This window comes from Mustela putorius, unplaced genomic scaffold (assembly GCF_011764305.1).
Source record: "Mustela putorius furo isolate JIRA1106 unplaced genomic scaffold, ASM1176430v1.1 tig00000430_pilon_pilon_pilon, whole genome shotgun sequence".
Lineage (NCBI taxonomy): Eukaryota > Metazoa > Chordata > Mammalia > Carnivora > Mustelidae > Mustela > Mustela putorius.
This window is the reverse complement of record NW_025421377.1, coordinates 3,203,216-3,223,059: the sequence shown is the minus strand read 5'-3', so window position 1 is coordinate 3,223,059 and position 19,844 is coordinate 3,203,216. Positions and strand designations below refer to the sequence as shown.

Sequence of the window (19,844 nt, the reverse complement as noted above, 5' to 3'; positions counted from 1 at the left end):
AAGAGTATGACTTTGGACTGCAGCCCCAGTCCAACAGCTCATGAACTGTTCATCCTCACCTCACTCCTTAGTAGGGAGGCGTATTTTATGCACTCCAAGAGGTAATTTTTAAGCATACCATGGATAAGCATTGAAAATGTTAAATTGTTCATTCCTTGCTCATTTTTTCAATAAATGTTTACTGAGTTAACAGTAAACAATAAATGTTTACTGATAAGGAAATCAGCCCCTCCATAAATAATGGAACATTATGTCTCACATTTTAGAAATTCAAAGATCTCAAATAATAAAGCCCCTTGCTTTTTTACTCTGCTGAACAAACCCTGGGACTCCTTACACCTCCAATTGATTCTAAATATTTTCCTGGATAATATGACCTCGTTCAAACTCAGGCTACTAACTCTTTTTCCAACAGACTTTTCTGAAATTTGTGAGCATGATATTGGCTTTCTGCCTGTGGAACCTTCCTCTCCTCTTCCCTCCTGAGGGTCTCCTTAAAGTGTGCTGACCACAGGCAAATATTGGAGGGTTTCTCATATAAAAGAAAGCTTGGGGTTTCACGCTGAAGGACCTGAGATGGGGAGGAACAAGCCAGCTTCCAGCTGGTGAACCCTCTCCTGCCTTCCTACAGTGCAGCCCTTACCAACACAATATCTTGGTTTTAAAATGTGAAGACACAGCAGTTCTGCGAAGATAGCAAAACACAAGAGGTTCTGAACACTTGGCACTTATATTCTTATGGAGGAAAACAGGCAATGCCCTTCTTCCTTCTAAAATTAGTTTTTAAAAAAATCAGGTAACATTATGAAGAAAACAAATTATCTGTCTATATTGCTTTTAGTGTCCTAGGAAAGATGTAGCCAGCCCTCTAACTTGGTGATTTTGTGCATGTTTTTCTGAACAGTGCATCCACACTCAGATTTTATTACGACGAATGAAAAATTTAAAGTTATGTAAATTCTCTTATTTTCTTACTACTGAACACCCTACACCATAGCTCTGCATGGATGTTTAAAGGTTTCTTAATCTGAAAATAGAGCAGAATTCTTCTTAGCCAACTTGTTCCTCTCCCTGACTGTCCCACTAGAAAGTTGCTCTAGGAGGCAGGGACTTTGTCTAATTCAATATTGTTTCCCCAGAGCTGAGAAAAGTGCTTGGCATGGGAGCATTCAATAAATATCTACTATATGAATGAATGAGTGAATGAATGAGTGACAGTACAGTCTGTAAAAGGGTATGGTGGTAAGCTGTGGATATGTGGGTGTCAGCTCAGCTAAGTTACTCAGCTAGCTGTTTAGTCTGGCTCTAGTCTAGAGGTTGTTGTGAAGGTATTTTGTAGACGTGACATTTCTAATCAGTTACTATAAATAAAGGAGATTCCATTTGATGATGTGAGCTTTACCCTATCACTGAAAAACACTAAAAGCAAAAACTGAAGTTTCCTGGAGAAGAAGAAATTCTGCCTCAAGATAGCACCAGAAATTCTGCCTGAACTTCCAGCCGGCCTTACAGATCTCACACATAATTGTATGAGCCAAGTCCTTAAAATAAATCTCTTTTTGTATGTATGTTGGTTCTGTTCCTGTTGGTCCTGTTTCTCTGGAGAATTCTGACTGACAAAAGGGTATGGCAAAGATCATAAGGGTGGTTTCCAAATGACTAAAACATTGAGGTGGTGGCTGTATTTCTTCCCTCAACAGAACCCCGAACAAATGTACAAATTCATTCTCTAGCTTGGGGCTCGCCTTTCTCCCACTCCGTCCAATTTTACTCCCTCTCCCCTTCTCTCCATCCCTAACATCCCCAAACGGTGCCTTCGGCTGTGAAAAAATGTTGCCACTCACTGAATTGAACGGTTCTGGATATTTTCCATATGTAAATATAGCAGAACTCATTTCAGTATAATTGGAATAAAATATAATCTTGTTTCCAGTGGCAGTTTTAAAGCCCTGTTGAGAAATACCTCTGGGCTCAATCTACTTTGCAAACAGAAAGTTATTTCCTTCTTGCTAGCCAATTCAATTAGAGTCACATTTACTGAGTGGTTCTGAAGTACAGCACAGGAAGCCAAGGAGAGAGATGTTCGAACAGGAGGAGCTGCCTTTCAGAAGCCCACAGTCTATTTAATTGAGGTTGACCAGTGCGAATGACTGCCTTCACCTGAAGGGAGCAGAGAGCCGCAGAGCCAAGCCTCACATCTGCGCATCCATCCTGCTCATAGAATGTTTCATGTTCCTGCTGTTGCTGTCAGTCATCGGCTCTCACCAGGGTTGCCAGGCGGCAACCCTTTCATCTCAAGTTCCTGAAACCTTTTGGTTTGGTGGTGGGAGGAGGACGGGAGGCTTTGGTGGAGATGATCTACGAGTCTCTTTACCATGTCCTGACAACTAGTGGTAGAAGCAGAAACTGTAGTGTCTTTTCAAGAAGCTATAGAAGACAGGGCAAAATTACATTAACCAAAACAAATGTGCACTATCTTATATAGGAATTAGAGAAGGAAAAAGAAGTAAATGCAACAAGTGGCAGTTTTCCAGAACATTACTCAGGTAGATAAATTTCTCCCAGATCCCTTTTCTTTGCCTTGTTTCTCCCATTCAGTGTATGAGTAGATTCAAACGGCTTTACATTTGAACACAGCCTGATTCTGACCACTTTTCTCCATCATCATGTCTAACTGCATTGATCTTCCACTTTCCAGGAAGGAAGCCGGGTGGTCTTTTCTTTACGTAGCAGCTGGAATAATACTTAAAAAATGTAAACCAGACCATGTCTCCTCCATTTAAATCTAGCTACTCTCCAAGACAAAATAAAATCCAGATTTCTCATGCAAACCTGCAAAGCACCCAGCGGGGATCTCTGCCCTCACTTCCTACCACTCTGCCCCTGGAGCTCTCTGCTCCATCCACACTGGTCTCTCGTTGGCTGGCCCCCGATGCTCCTAAGACCCCAGGGCATTTTCACCTGCTGTTCCTCTCTTCTGGAATGATCTTCCTCAGATGGTTACCTGCCTAGCTCCTTATCACTTCGCCACCAACATTATCATCTTTTGCCCGTATACCGTGTATTTATTTACACATTTGTCATTCATCTGTGTTGTAAGCTTCAGGAGGGCAGCTGCTCTTTCGTTTCTGTCGTTGTCTATTGCTGTGTATCCCCTATGCTCTTCCAGAAAAGACGCTGATACTGCGAAGGAGGGGCTGAGCAAATGTCTACAGAATGAGGAACTCTGCAACCCAGACGTGGAGTTGTCCGTCTGAACGCTGTTTGAGTTTCAATAGCCAAAGATATGTAAGTGGTTAGAATCTCTAGGGTCGTGGTTCTCAGACATTATTGTGCCTCTGCATCCATTGCTAGAAATAAATGTTTGAGCCCATTTCATCCTAAATTAAGGACTTCTCGGTCTGCATTTTACACACGCATTCCAAGGGCCCTAGCTGATTTTGGTGTGCCTAAAAATCCACAAAGCAGTTAACTTATTTCAGGCAGCTAAGAATGAATTACAAATATGCGCCGTTCAAGCCTGAGAGATACGTAACATCAAAGTTGGGGAGTAATTTCTTAAGCTGTTGTGAGTGGGAATTTATTAGCTTTGAGAAGAGAATGATAAAAACAAGAAAACAGAAACTATTTTATACATAAGATCATTTTATACATGGGCTTAGGGAGTCCCAATATTTGAGATGAGTGCTTTTTACAATTAAATATAAAATGCATTATAATCAGCAAATTCATTGAATTGTGAATGATGCAAATAATGGCTATTTTTTTGGCTTCATCTTTAGTGAATCCTCTTAAAATATTCATCCTAAATCTCTTCAGTAACAGTTTGCTCTTCAGGTAAACAAAAGAGGGATTTTGGTCAGAGTAACCATTGTTTTTCACGTAGTCAAAAAGGAGATATTTAAGGTGTGTGATGTCAACGTGTGTGTGACTGTCTTGGGGTTTGTGGGATACTGCTCTTATGTGGATAAGTCCTTCTTACTGTATCACATTGGTTATGATCTTCTTACTGTATTAGCCATGGTTTCCTAGATAATCAGCAATGCACATTTACACTTTATTCCTCCCAAGAGGAGAATATGATGAAGTAAAGGCAGAGTGGAGTTATCAAACACTTTAGACTCTAATATAGAGATTTCAGGAGAAGGAATTGCTGAGAAGAGTGTTGGGGTGCATGGGTGGCTTGGTCGGTTAAGAGTCTGATTGATTTTGGCTAAGGCTATGATCTCTGGATTGTGGCATTGAGCCCTGCGTGGGCCCATGGACATCCTGTCAGGCTCTGTGCTGGGCAAGGAGTTTTCTTAAGATTCTCTCCCTCCCTCTGCCTCTCCCCCCTCCCCGAAAAGAAAAAGTATCAACATAGGTTGAAAGCAATCTATTAATAATGCATACACACCTATCATCACTATTAACTATCCCCAATCAAAATAAATGTCCTTCATTGAAAATATTTATTATATAGATTTTAAAATTTTGAAAGGTACCGAACAGTTTTCACTTTAGGAGGGGCTTAAAAATCTCGTTTTTGTAACACTAGGAATACAATAGGAAAAAATGTTTCCAATTACACATGAGTTTTAAGAGCATCCTATTTGGTTTTATAATTCATTGATTCATTAGTTCACTTATTTTAAAATCAAGTAAGTGCCTGATTTGTACCAAGCTCTAAGATGTGCATTGGAATACCAAAAGTGGAAGAGAAAAGTGTCTGCATTCAAGGCCTCTTCTGTTTTTCTTTATAGCATTTTTATTATCTGGCATTTTATGTGTGTTTATGAGTGTCCTGTTCATTGTTTCGGTGTGAGGTATTTGTGCATATGATGTTCATTATCTTTCTCTCTTATCCAAATGAAAGGTTTCATTTTATTCATTGCTGACTATACCCAGTGCATAGAGGGTGTTCCTACAGTATGTTGTCACTAAATATTTGTTAAAATTAAATATGAAATATTTCTCAAATTAAAAAACAAGTAAGCGTAGTGTGCAGTGGAAAGCTGTAGGAGGAGTATCAACTTAGCTTGACGAGTGAGGGAAGTCAGGCAAGAGGTGAATTCTGGGGAATAAGCCAGTTACTGAAGAGTGAAAACATAGCAATCTGGGAAAACGGTGAGCTGTACTTCTGGAAAAAAGGGTGTGTTGGTGAAGGGGGGAGCTAGGAGGAATGAAGGAGAAGAGGAAAGCAGAATGAAATCGCAGTGAGAGCTGGATCCCACGTTAAGGATTATGGCGGATATTTTCCTTTAGGCAGAGTTGAAGGAGGATTATGGTGGATGCCTATTGGTTTGACCTGTCTGATTCCATTTCATCTTCTTCTGATAACATTACCTGAGATTCCTTGGTGCGTGTGGTTGAGTGCATGGGCCTAAGTGCATCTTTGAGGTTCCAGGGATAGGCATGTGACCCAGACTTGGGCATCTAGCGTTTTCTGTCTTCCTGGTCAGAGAGATTGATTTCTGCGTGAGAATATGACTCCAGTTGATCCAAAAGATTTAATCCTAAGATTTTTTTTTTTTTTTTTTGTAACGCTTGCATTTAAGACAGTACTTTTGGGTTAAGGTTATAAAGCTTTGAACATATGAACTTAGGCATTTTGGAACTACCATGAGGGAAGGGTCTACTGAAAGTAAAGCCAATATAAAGGAAAGCAGAGTTAAGAGATGAAGAGAGATGTTTTCTGATGACATTTTAAAAATATCTGGATATAGCCACATGTGAAATTAAAGCCATTCATGGACCTTCCATTTCTGTGTGCACCCCCCCCACCAAAAATAAAACAGAAAACAAAAAGAACACAAAAAACAAAAAACCCATGTTTTTCTTAAGCCTGTTAAGTAAATTCAATTTCTTTCTCATTTACAGAAGAATTCTAGCTGTTTGGATGTAGAAGAAAATGGACACTAGATAGATGTAAGAGAGAAAATGAGAGAGAGAGAGAGAGAGAAAGAAGGAGAGGGAGGGAGGAAGGGAGACCGCTTTGGAGATTCCTAGAAAGGGAAATAAGACTGTGGAAGCATCTAGAGATGAGCTACATTAAGCCAAGACTGGAGAACAAAGCATGAACTGAGCCAGATTTGGGCAGGGATTTGAGGACTAAAGATGTTCATGAACTATTAACACAGGCTGTCATTAGAAATCAAAGGTCCTGCCCGAATTTCTCCAAAATCCAAGATGTTAAGTCAGAAATGTTAAAATTTCATCAAAGGTTGAGAGAAGTGTCCTAGTTGGCTTCAGGACAAGGCAGAGATATGGGGTAGGCCCCAGGCTCAAAGGCTAATAATGTACGTATCCATCTGTGTCAAGCTAGTTTTAAGGAAAGAGCTGTTGACTTCTAGGATGCCTGTTTTAACATGCATTATGTATCCTGGAATTAATCACAGTACAGAGCTGATTTCCATTTAGAAAGTTGCCTGAAAGTGTAGATGTCTAAAAGTGTCTGAAACTGTAGATGACATACTACAGAGACTAGGAATGAGAGCAAAGAGGCCTCATTACAGTATCAATATTTGGCTCTGAAGGGAAATTCTATTTCTTAACTGTTAGGGTTACAACTGCACATTTGGTGTGAATTTTTGGCAGATCCCACTGATGTCCCCCATGACTTCAAACAACTTTGAATCAGTATCTAATTACAGATTACCCATACAACCATTCCCCTTAGGTGAATCTATATGCAAATGGGAAATCATGTGGCCAACCAACACAACCATGTCAATTCCAGGTTAGTGTAAAAGTAGCTCAGAAGTGGCTTACTTACAGCCTACTTATCCTGTGAAATCGATCTTTCAAAACCCTAAATACCATCTCTAGCTCAGATGATGCCTGAGGGGTTCATGAATCTACAGTCTTTATCACCTTGGAGGTTGAAACTCTCCTAATGTCTGGATTCAGCATCTGTACTCCTATAAAAGGATGCTTCAGTGCAGCTGATGGAAATATAAATCAAGACAAAGCAAGCCCTTCTGATGCTTCAGTACAAATAACCCTTGACATGACTGCCCAGCCATGGCTATCAAAAGTAATGTGTAATAAATGAACGATGCCACACTGTGCTCTATGGTACCAAGGCAAATATTAGGGTCCCTCAAATGAAAATTGTCTGGGACCACAGCACATATATCATTTGAATTCAGTTGTTTACAAGTATCTGAAAGGAAAGGGGAGGATCATCCAACCATTATAGGAAAGAAAAAAATCTCATATCATTTTCTATTTTTTTCTAAAATTTAACCAGGGGTAGCATTCTTATCTTAACTGCTGGAGACAATACAGTGAACAGATGAAGTAATACACTTGCTTTTTTATTGAAGATTATATCTATCTGCTATTAGAGGACACTGCCATTCAGAACGAATAGTGGGGATTGATATAAATCATGCTTTAAAAATATTAAAAATCAAAGTGATAGAAACAGTAAGAAAGTTTGGAGCAGAAACTAAAGTGGACTATAGATAGTCTTTTTCTTATTATGAATATGTAAATATGAATATTTTATAAAATATTATAATGTAACATTCAGTAACTTGGGTGGTACCTAAGAACTCATTCTAAATGCTCACTAAATGGAGAAGGGTTCTCTAGGATTTATTCATTCAACAAATATTTATTTGTTGTTGTTGTTTTTTGTTCTCTGTTCTAGCCTCTGAGTAAAGAACAATAAATTAAATAGACAAGGACCTTGATGCCAATCCTTGGAAAACTTGCAGTTTAATAGAGAGACAGACGTTAAAAAAATAACTAAGTAAACATGTATTCACTATTGTGATATATTCTGTTGTGGAAAAGCATAGGGTATGGTAAGGACAAATAACAATGGTACAAAATATAAACCTACAGTGGGTTTGGTCAGTTAAGGCATCCTTGAGGTAGTAGCATTTACGACAAGAACTAGTGCAATGGAAAAACTGAGAGATGGCCGATGTTAACATTAATTTTACTAATCTTTTATTTAATTATTTTAGAGTGTGAGCATGTGATGGGGGAGGGACAGAGGGAGAGAGAGAGAATCTTAAGCAGGTTCCATGCTCAGTGCAGAGCCCAGCATGGGGTTACTCTCACAACCCTGAGATCATGACGTGAGCCAAAATCAAGAGTTGGATGCTTAATGGACTGAGCCACCCAGGCACCCTATTCTTGTTTTTTAATCCTTTCTTCTATTGTATAGAATCTGGTGCTAATCCATCTAATGCATTTTTCAGTTCGATGATTTCCATTGGTTCTTTTCCATAGTTTCAAATCTTTTTCTGAAACTCCCCATCTCTTCTTATATTATATTACTCTCTTTCTATGGGCTTTATTTTAAGCTTTCTATTTTGAAATTATTGTAGATTCCTAGAAAGTGGCAAAGATAGCACAGAGAGGTCCCATGAATCCTTCACCCAGTTTCTCCCGTTGACTACATCTTATTTAACTATTGTTCACGAATACTCAGGAAACTGACATTGGTATAAAGTGTATCTAGCTCTCTGTAATTCTATTACCTGTGAAGATTCACATAACCACCACTACAAGATACAGAACTTTTCCACCACTGCAGAGATCTGCCTTGTGCTACTTCTTTCTAAACAATAACACTCAATTCCTCCCCTCAATCACCAACTCCTGGCAATGACTTACTTATTCTTCAATCTCTATAATTTTGTTATTTAAGGCATATTATATAAATAGAATCATACAGTGTATAATCTTTTATGATGGGCTTCCCCCCCCCCCCACTCAGCATAATGATCTTGCGATCCATTCAAGTTGTTGCATGTATCAATAGTTCATTACTTTTTATTGGGCTAGTGTTCCATATTACGAATATACTAGTTTGTTTAACCATTTGCCTATTATAGGGTATTCCAGTTGTTTTCAGTTTTTGACTCTTTCCTATGAATTTCTAAATATGTTAATTATAGTTATTATTAATTGTGGTCCTTACCTTTTAAGCCAACATCAAGACTTTTTGCAGTTTGTTTCTCATGACTAAATTTTTTTTCTTGAGCATATTTTCCTGTTTTTCCTCATGCCTAGTTATTTTTTAATATATTAAATATAATATATTTTCCTGATGAATGTTGGGTTTTGTTTTAATGGACAGTCAAATTACTAATAGGTCACCTAGAATATGTAGTGCATTATTGGTTTTATGTGTAGTTAGGTTGAGTCTATTTTAGTTTTTCCTTGACTCAAGGAGAATCCCTTATTTTTGTTCTTTTTAAACCTTTCAGCTATTTTTCCTTTCCATACTTCTTAGCATTTTGTACATTTGTAGTTCAGGGATCAACCATGGATTTGTGGGAAGTTTATATTCAGGTTCTGAGTTTCTCTTGTGGTTCACTTTCTAAGATTTCTAGGAACTCTGGAAGTTTCAAACTCCAAGTTCTGACTCATCAAACCAATAAAACTGTAGTTTTTTTGTTTTTGACTTTTTGGTTTTTTCCCTGAAGTTCTGCTGTCCCACATCCCCAGACTGGTGGGGAGAGGCCTCAGGGCAAAGATGTAAATAGAGATTTAACAGAGGGACATTCTCTTCCTTTGAGGGTTGATTCTCTTTTAGTTTTTGCTTGGTTTCAGTTATTCTTTTATGTTCTCAAGCTGATTTTAATAGATTTTTGCTCAGGGTTTATAATTTTTGATCCACAGGAAGGTTAGTCCAATATAAACTACTTTTTCATGTCTTAACATGATGTATTTATTAATTTTGGCATAGTTTTGTCTCTTTGTGTTTCTGTGAAAAGCATTTGTGGAGGTTTTAGTCTAGGTGTCTATGGATAAAAATGCATTTTTATCTTCCTTAAATGTTTCATCTCCTGGCAATAGGTGGATTTTTCTGTGCTTTCTACTGGGATTAAAATTTAAAGTGTTAAATTTACCTGGGCTAAGAGTTTCCTGATTTGAGATCCAGTGAAATCTTATTATGTTTGAGTCCAGTGTTAGTCAAGAAGCCTGCTTATCAGTTATAGACAGACACATTTTACTTATTTATTTTCTAGTCACTAAGTCCTCTTCAGAGCTATATATACTATACCTCTCAGTATGATATGACATACAAGGCTTTCCTTTTGCCGTTATGTGTCCCAGAGCACCTTAGAAAAGTTCTTTGATATCCTGGGGTGGAATCAAGGCAATAGCCACAGAATTTGGTTAAAGTTTGTTTTGTGATCTTTTTAAACGATCTGAATGAATTGATTTCAGTTTGCTTGGGCTTTCCATTTAATCACCTTTCTAGAGTGCATTGCTTTCTGAGCCAATTGAAAGACCACGTATTCTCCTTGATACCTTTCCAAATTCTACCTATCTTTGAGTGCCCATCCAGTTCATATCTTTGGATTTTCCTACCAGTGAACCTATGCTACTTTATTTATGTAGGCCTTTTCTCCATGATATATCAATTAACACACATTTCTAGCCATGCAGAGGGCCAGCTTTGGTTTAGAAGGCAACTGAGATTGGAATGGGAACAGAAAAGAGGTAGCCTTAAAAACTTCTACTAAACATACTTTTAAAGCTGGTATGGTTACAAACGGAAAACGTGAAGACTTTTCCTTTCAGATATGCTCCTCAAGGTAGGTGATGTCCTGTTTCATTTTATAGTCTAATAACCTCCTATAATTTTCTTTTCCAGAAAGATCAGAAGATTCTTGAGGGCAAATATCATGCGTCCTCCTTCTCCCATAGAATCTAGCATAATATTTCACATAAGAGAAAAATTTATATGAATGAGTTACTTCGGATTTTGACCATTTGGCTGAGTATGTTTGGTATTTTGCCCATAATTTTCTAGTTACTTGGCAGTGTTTGTCCAGTTTTGGTATCCTACTAAAGAGCATGAAGATACATCTTAAAGATTTATAGCTTGGCTTCTGCCTGATTCTCCAACCACGTCTCTTATTACATTTTCTCCCTCACTTGCTATGAACTTGCTACACTAGTCTTCTCTTGGTACTTTCCCACATCAAGCAATTCCTTCCTCAGAATCTCTGTCACTCGTCATTTTCTCTGCCCGAAATGGGCATGGCATGGTTACTGCTGCTCATCACTGAGGTCTCAGATCAAGTGGTAATGTCCTCAGAGAGGTCTTCCTGATCACCTGTTCTTCATTCCTTGTTCCCTTGAATCTTATCCAAATCATTTATTCACCCATCGCTCTGTGTTACTTTCTTCATAGCACTTACTACAACCTCGAATTATCCTCTGAATACGTTTACATGTTTATTGCCTCTCTTCCCACAGTAGAATCTAAACTCTATGAGAGCCAGCAACTTTGTCTCCTTCAGAGAAGTAGTCGCAATGTTCAGAACAGTAGCTAGACCAGTGACTATTTAAGTTGTCATTTGTGTGCCATCTTGAAAATAATTTATAGTGGATATGGCATTTCAATGTACATAATTTTAAGTTGATTTCAGTGAAACATGGCATAGAAGCAGAGGCAAAAGAGATGTTCTCAAAGAATAAAAAAGGCATTAATTTTAATTAATTCTACCCAGCATAAGCACAGGTCATAAGATCTACCAATGAAAAGCAAAAGAAAAATAGTGACAATGTCTTTTATATAATGGTAAGAGCTAGGTAGCTATAATGATATTGAGCACTCACTATGTTCCAGGTATTGTTACAAATATAAGGCTCTTCAAAAACTCATCTAGTCCTTAAAACAACTCTGTGAAGTAGGTGTACTATAATAATTTCCATTTTATGGATGAGGACCTGAGGACAGAGGTAACATGAGTCACATAGGTTGATTGGCCTGACGTTATAAAGCCAGGAAATAGCAGAGCTGGGCAGTTTCATTCCAGTCTGTGGTGATAACCACTGGGCCATATTTCTTTATTTCCACTGAGAACAGAATTGAGTCACTTCAGTTCTCTCATTCATTTATCAAGCAAATCTGGCATTATTCTTCTGCATACACTTTTACAACTATATAGTTCAAAATAAGAGATAATGGACTTGGGGTTGAGTTTTAGGTCCAGGTATGTTATTAATCTATGTTAATTCAACCTAACTACTTCAATCCTCAGTTCTCAAATATATAAAAGGGAGGAGATGTTTGAGCTGTATTAAAGAAAAATTACTTTTTTCCCTTGTTATGGGAGCCTTGAGCGCCATGCTGCTGATACATTTTGGAAGAATATTGTTAGGAATATTGAATATGTTACCTGAACTTTATTCATCTCCAGTTTGTTCTTCTCATTGGCGCTCTGGTCTTGTTTGCTGGCTCCCTTCTTCTGAGGGCCTTTTCCAAAGAAGATGTAATTTACAAAGGCATATTCCAGCAGAGCCAGGAACACAAACACAAAGCAACCCATCAGGTAAATATCAATCGCTTTGACATAAGGGATCTTTGGCAAGGTCTCCCTGAGGTGGGTGCTGATGGTTGTCATTGTCAGCACAGTGGTGATTCCTATGGAAGAGAAAGACATGGCTTACTGAAGGCACTCATTAAGCTGCCCTTTAAAGACTGAGAAGACAGATGCAATTTCCTTATTGGTGCCCCAGACTGATGGCAGTAATGCCATGAACCACTGGGCAAAAAGAGTAGACATTTTGAAAGACAAAGTTGCAGACTCCCCATACACTCCATGAACAAATCATAAAACAGGATGTACCATTAATGGAAGGTGGGAAAACATTTTTTTTAAAATAATGCACATGGGCAAAAAAAAAAAAAAGTAAATGGGAAGGCATATCAAAATCCCATTGATATGTTTACTGTCTAATGTCAAAATGTTTGTCATTCTGTTACACACCACAACTTCTTTCTTCTCTCAGCATCTCCCTCATTTTCCTACTAAACCTGTTCTTGTGATACTAATGCCTACGACAGCCACTACCAAACTGAAAGCTGGTTACCAGTTTGAGGAGACCTACTTCATTCCATATATCTAGAATACCCAGGCCACAAGGTCAGTATTACAGATTATTACACTGATAATATATCATTCATAGTGAGACAATTCTAAAAGAAGAAATGTGTAAGAAAGTTCATGATTTGCATCAGTAACTTGATTTATGTCATTTTGAGATATAATATTGTTGCTTTCACTTTTCAAATATTACCTCTACTTGAGTCAAGAGTCAAGAATGAACTAGTCCCCTGGAATCAAGAAAAGACTTCCTGAGAAATTCAACTTGGATTTGTGAAGAAGAGTAAAACTGTAAACTTTCAAAAGGAAAATTCTGTTTTTGTCTACTTTGTTGAAAACAGCTTTCTTGGGGTACCTGGGTGGCTCAGTGGGTTAGGTTTCTGCCTTCAGCTTAGGTCATGATCTCAGGGTCCTGGGATAGAGCCCTGCCTTGGGCTCTCTGCTCAGCAGGGAGCCTGCTTTCCCCCCTCTCTCTCTACCTGCCTCTCTGCTTACTTGTAATCTCTCTTTCTGTTAAATAAATAAATAAAAATCTTTTGAAAAAACTAGCTTTCTTAACCTTATAATGTTTGCATGGCCGAATAAAAAATATTCGGTGTTGATGACAGTGATGATGAAATGTAATTGAGAAAAACAAGAAGTGAAAGGAAAGTTAGAACCTAATGTAGATAATTCATGGTATATGTAGATATCTAATATAGATAATTCATACTAATATTACACATTTATATAGCATATCACACTTTTAAACACAGTTATGCATTATCTTATATGACTGTCATAATAGCTTCCTTAGTACAATAGGGCAGGTATAGCTGAATAAACAGAAACTCTGAGATTATTTTGCTGTAGATGACCTAGCTAGGGGCAAAAAAGCAAGGAAGTGTTAAACAAAGGCATTTAAAGTAAAAGCAAAGAGAGGAGAAGATAAAGCCTGAAATTTGATGAGAGTCCTTAAAAATAAAGACAGGAAGGAAATGTTAAAATGAATGTTAAAGACAAAGGACAGCTGGCAAAGAGAATGGAGGTAGAAAATGAAAAGGGGAAAAAAAGTTTAGCACTCATTTACCTGTCAGATTATTCTAGACAAATTTCCTGATTTGACTATTTAACTTTTAGGAGAACAGATAAAATAGGTAGTCCGGATTGCCATACAGAAAGTTAAAATGGGGGCGCCTGGGTGGCTCAGTGGGTTAAGCCGCTGCCTTCAGCTCAGGTCATGATCTCAGGGTCCTGGGATCGAGTCCCGCATCGGACTCTCTGCTCAGCAGGGAGCCTGCTTCCCTCTCTCTCTCTCTGCCTGCCTCTCTGCCTGCGTCTCTGTCTACTGTGATCTCTCTCTGTCAAATAAATAAATAAAATCTTTAAAAAAAAAAAAAGAAAGTTAAAATGGTTCAGATCGGTGACTAATTCAAATATGCTGCACTCTTATGAAATGCCATCATGAATGGTCTTACTTATTTCTTTCAATAACATTTTAAATTTTGCCCAGTATAATTCTAGCTAATGTCCTTAGTAGAAATAGTTCATTTACAAATCCACCAATCACACTTCTGTTTCTACTCGTTGGTTTAAATTTTTAGGCAAGAAGGATTAGTAACTAAATGCCTTTTTTCCTTAGTTAAGTTTTAAATAGCACCTATTTTACATTTTAAAGAAAGAATTAAGTCAGCATTTTTATGTGATGACATCTCTAATCAAAATATCATGAGCTTTGAGGACAGACTTGTGAAGAGAACCACAATTCACGACCTTGATAGTTATTATTTCCTGCTGTGGACATCATCCACTGTTTATTCCTTAACCCTGTTATACACGTACTCATGTTTGTAGTCAAATAATATGTGCAGATTCATACCTCTGATGGGGCAAACTATTGGTTGGCTTTCCTTAGTTTTGGAATGTTCAAAGGTTGAGAAGGGGCTGCTAGAACTTGACTTTGTGAGCCATTAGAAATTACTCAACCATTAGAAATTAGCTCTAGAGATGACAATTAGTCTAGGTGTGAAAGTGTGGGCTGAGCATCTAACCCAGTTGAGCTATCTCAAAAGAAGTGATGTGGATGTCAGCTTAGCTGGAAATGATGCTGTTACGTATTTGGGGTGTGGGGTGTGTGTGTGTGTGTGCGCTCACAAGTACCCATCCATGAGAATAAGCCCTAGAAAGTGATAACTGAAGGGGCTGTAGGATCAAATAATGAAGCAGACCCACACATGTTCAGATTCATCAAACAGACCTCTCATATTCTAACTTTCCAAGGAGCCCTTTAAAGTCTCCAATATAGCCTTTCAGCTTGCAGCAATTACTCAACCATGGCAAGATTAATTTTGTATTTTGTTCCCTAAGGAAGGAAACCATTTTTATTTCATCCTGATCACAGATCATTAATCCAGTTGATGAATGTCTGTGCCTTATTCGAGTGTGATGAGCTACATTTAACAGAAACTCAGATCCCCACGAGTTAACTTCAGTTAATGTTTGCAAGATAGTATTGCCCAACAATTTAATAGCTTGTTAATAGTCACAAGGTTTAGCTTTACCAAATCCATTTGAGAATAACTAATTGTAAATGTTCTTCACTGTAAAAAGCAGGGACCAACGAGGAAATCATCACAAAGTTGGTAAAAATTGGCTTAATGAGAATTTAAATAGACTCTAAGAAGCACTTATACGGTTAGTATTGATTAGTATTGAGTATATTCCAAGATTTTTTTTTTTTGTAAAATGCTAAAAAGATATTGCATTGTAAAACATTCATCCTAAAAATGCTTACCCTTAGGTGCTTTGCTATCAAGGACTATTATGGTAATCTCGTTCTTTGACTTGCTCTGAGAAAAGCCCTTGCCTATATTTTCTATCGTTGGTTGGTTGGTTGAAGCTAAATCCTACCAGCTCTGCAGTGTTGGGAATGCATTACCTAGTGCAACTCTGGCTGCAGATGCATCGTAGTTGATCCAAAAAGACACCCAGGAGAGAATTGTAATCAGTGTGGAAGGCATGTAGGTTTGCAAAATGAAGTAACCAATGTTTCTCTTGAGACGAAAACTTAGTGACAGTCGTGGATATGCCCCTGAGTTTAAAAAAAAAAAAAAAAAAAGAAAAAGACAGAAAGGAAAAAGAGAAAAGAAAAAAAGAAAAGAAAGGAAAGGAAAAAGAAAAAAGAAAAAAAAATCAGATCTCCATTTGGTAGGAATCATCTTCTTTAATTTCACAGTACCCCTGGTTCATTTTGGGGGAAATATCCTCACCAGTTGTGAACTCCACTTTCTTGGATACCATCTTGTAGTCGACAATTGAAAACTGAGGAAGCTCAATTTTATTAACTCCTGTTACTGCTCCCTCTCCTCCATTCCAGTAAAACTCAATGTCATCAGTGGTATAGCCATCTGAAACCAAGAAACATAGCATAGTTAAACAGAGCTTCTTTGGTCTAGAAATTCATTTTGAAGACAGTTCGGGAGCTGGAGAGGAAATCCCCAGCAAGGGGTGGTGAAACAACAAATGCTTTCTATCTGGATGGCATATAGGTCTCACAATGAACACTATTCCTGATGGGCTGGTTGTGGCTGTGGTGATAAGACGGATATATCCAACTTTACTGGACATAAACTCTGTGATCATTCAGTAATATCTGTTATCACTGCTCCATAGTTATTTCCTTTGCATCTACTAATGGGAACTCTTTGGTTAGATAACAGGATAGCTAGGGGTGCCTGGGGGTAGCTCAGTTGGTTAAATGCCTGACTCTTGATTTTGGCTAAGGTCATGATCTCAGTGTCAAGATAGAATGCCACATTTGGCCCCACACTGAGTGGGGCGTCTGTTTTGGGATTCTTTCCCTCTGCCCCTCCACCTGCTTACATGCATTCTCCCTCTCTCTAAGGTAAATTAAAAAAGAAAAAAGGATAATTGGATTCTAGTACCTTGAGCATAGATTTTTATTATGCATCATATAACAACAATAAGTAATAATCATTGAGCACATATTTATTAAAAGGGAAACAGGAAGGATAAAAAATGAAGTATAATGAAAGACCAAATTTGTATGTAATTATTATATGATCAAGACATTTAAAAAAAGAAATACACATTTCTTTTAGAAAATTAGGTAAACTTCCATTTATGTATTTTTATTATATCTAATATATAGGGGATATATTAAGAACTACATGAATTTTTTCACTAAATTTTAAGAATCGAATTATAGTTCATATACAATATTACATTAGCTTAGGGTGATCAGTAATTCTATACATTATGATTTTCACTGCAACAAGTGTAGAAAAAGTATGAATTCTTGATAGTAACTTTATAGCTTAATATTTATGAAGGTGAGCTTTTCTTAATTTAAGAGGAATGTGTAGAGGATTGTAGATTGCATTAGAAAGGTCTAGCCTTTCCACTTCTATTCCCACTTGCCAGGAGTTTAGCTAGGTTATGTTCATATAAAAGACTAACTTGTATAAAAACAATGTACGGGGGTGCCTGGGTGGCTCAGTGGGTTAAAGTTTCTGCCTTCAGTTCAGGTCATGAACCCAGAGTCCTGGGATGGAGTCCCACATTGGGCTCTCTGCTCAGCTTCCCTGGCCCCTGCTCTGCTTGCCCCTCTGCCTACTTGTGATCTCTGTCTGTCAAATAAATAAATAAAATCTTAAAAACAATAAAAACAATTAAAAAATCTAAAAGTCATTTAAGGCATATGGAAGGGTATATTTGTTTCTTTCTATTTGGTAGAGACAAAGAAGATAGTCCTAAGTTCACTTTCTATTTATATTCACCTCAAATAAAAAAGCATCAAATCTTTTTTCCATTAGAATGACTAAGGCTTGTGTTTCAAAGATAACCATATAATGTAGTAAACATTATGCTGACCTACTTTTGATTAAAGTCAGTAATGTATTTTTTTTTCTCTTTTTTTTTTATTATAATTTTTTATTTTTTATAAACATGTATTTTTATCCCCAGTGGTACAGGTCTGTGAATCACCAGGTTTACACACTTCACAGCACTCACCAAAGCACATACCCTCCCCAATGTCCATAATACCACCCCCTTCTCCCAAACCCCCTCCCCCCAGCAACCCTCAGTTTGTTTTGTGAGATTAAGAGTCACTTATGGGTTGTCTCCCTCCCAATTCCATCTTCTTTCATTTATTCTTCTCGTACCCACTTGAGCCCCCATGTTGCAACACCACTTCCTCATATCAGGGAGATCATATGATAGTTGTCTTTCTCCGCCTGACTTATTTCGCTAAGCATGATACGCTCTAGTTCCATCCATGTTGTCGCAAATGGCAAGATTTCATTTCTTTTGATGGCTGCATAGTATTCCATTGTGTATATATACCACATCTTCTTGATCCATTCATCTGTTGATGGACATCTAGGTTCTTTCCATAGTTCGGCTATTGTGGACATTGCTGCTATAAACATTCGAGTACACGTGCCCCTTTGGATCACTACGTTTGTATCTTTAGGGTAAATACCCAATAGTGCAATTGCTGGGTCATAGGGCAGTTCTATTTTCAACATTTTGAGGAACCTCCATGCTGTTATCCAGAGAGGTTGCACCAGCTTGCATTCCCACCAACAGTGTAGGAGGGTGCCCCTTTCTCCGCATCCTCGCCAGCATCTGTCATTTCCTGACTTGTTGATTTTAGCCATTCTGACTGGTGTGAGGTGATATCTCATTGTGGTTTTGATTTGTATTTCCCTGATGCCGAGTGATATGGAGCACTTTTTCATGTGTCTGTTGGCCATCTGGATGTCTTCTTTGCAGAAATGTCTGTTCATGTCCTCTGCCCATTTCTTGATTGGATTATTTGTTCTTTGGGTGTTGAGTTTGCTAAGCTCTTTATAGATTCTGGACACTAGTCCTTTATCTGATATGTCGTTTGCAAATATCTTCTCCCATTCTGTCAGTTGTCTTTTGATTTTGTTAACTGTTTCCTTTGCTGTGCAAAAGCTTTTGATCTTGATGAAATCCCAATAGTTCATTTTTGCCCTTGCTTCCCTTGCCTTTTGCGTTGTTCCTTCCTAGGAAGATGTTGCTGCGGCTGAGGTCGAAGAGGTTGCTGCCTGTGTTCTCCTCAAGGATTTTGATGGATTCCTTTCGCACATTGAGGTCCTTCATCCATTTTGAGTCTATTTTCGTGTGTGGTGTAAGGAAATGATCCAATTTCGTTTTTCTGCATGTGGCTGTCCAATTTTCCCAGCACCATTTATTGAAGAGGCTGTCTTTTTTCCATTGGACATTCTTTCCTGCTTTGTCGAAGATTAGTTGACCATAGAGTTGAGAGTCTATTTCTGGGCTCTCTATTCTGTTCCATTGATCTATGGGTCTGTTTTTGTGCCAGTACCATGCTGTCTTGATGATGACAGCTTTGTAATAGAGCTTGAAGTCCGGGATTGTGATGCCACCAACGTTGGCTTTCTTTTTCAATATCCCTTTAGCTATTCGAGGTCTTTTCTGGTTCCATATAAATTTTAGAATTATTTGTTCCATTTCTTTGAAAAAGATGGATGGTACTTTGATAGGAATTGCATTAAATGTGTAGATTGCTTTAGGTAGCATAGACATTTTTACAGTATTTATTCTTCCAATCCAGGAGCATGGAATATTTTTCCATTTCTTTGTGTCTTCCTCAATTTCTTTCATGAGTACTTTATAGTTTTCTGAGTATAGATTCTGTGTCTCTTTGGTTAGGTTTATTCCTAGGTATCTTATGGTTTTGGGTGCAATTGTAAATGGGATTGACTCCTTAATTTCCCTTTCTTCTGTCTTGCTGTTGGTGTAGAGAAATGCAACTGATTTCTGTGCATTGATTTTATATCCTGACACTTTACTGAATTCCTGTATAAGTTCTAGCAGTTTTCGAGTGGAGTCTTTTGGGTTTTCCACATATAGTATCATATCATCTGCGAAGAGTGATAATTTGACTTCTTCTTTGCCGATTTGGATGCCTTTAATTTCCTTTTGTTGTCTGATTGCTGAGGC

At 37.9% G+C, this 19,844-nt stretch overlaps 1 protein-coding gene across 1 annotated transcript in view; it reads right to left on the bottom strand.

The window, feature by feature from the left end:
- The window catches only part of GABRB1 (gamma-aminobutyric acid type A receptor subunit beta1), a 408,404-nt gene that overhangs the window by 18,139 nt on the left and 370,421 nt on the right, over nucleotides 1-19,844 (bottom strand). Inside the window, exons 6-8 of the mRNA XM_004764920.3 lie at nucleotides 16,097-16,234; nucleotides 15,766-15,918; nucleotides 12,141-12,385 (exon numbers count right to left, since the gene is read on the bottom strand). Of these exons, the coding sequence (XP_004764977.1) occupies nucleotides 12,141-12,385; nucleotides 15,766-15,918; nucleotides 16,097-16,234 (536 nt within the window). The remainder of the gene's footprint in view (nucleotides 1-12,140; nucleotides 12,386-15,765; nucleotides 15,919-16,096; nucleotides 16,235-19,844) is intronic.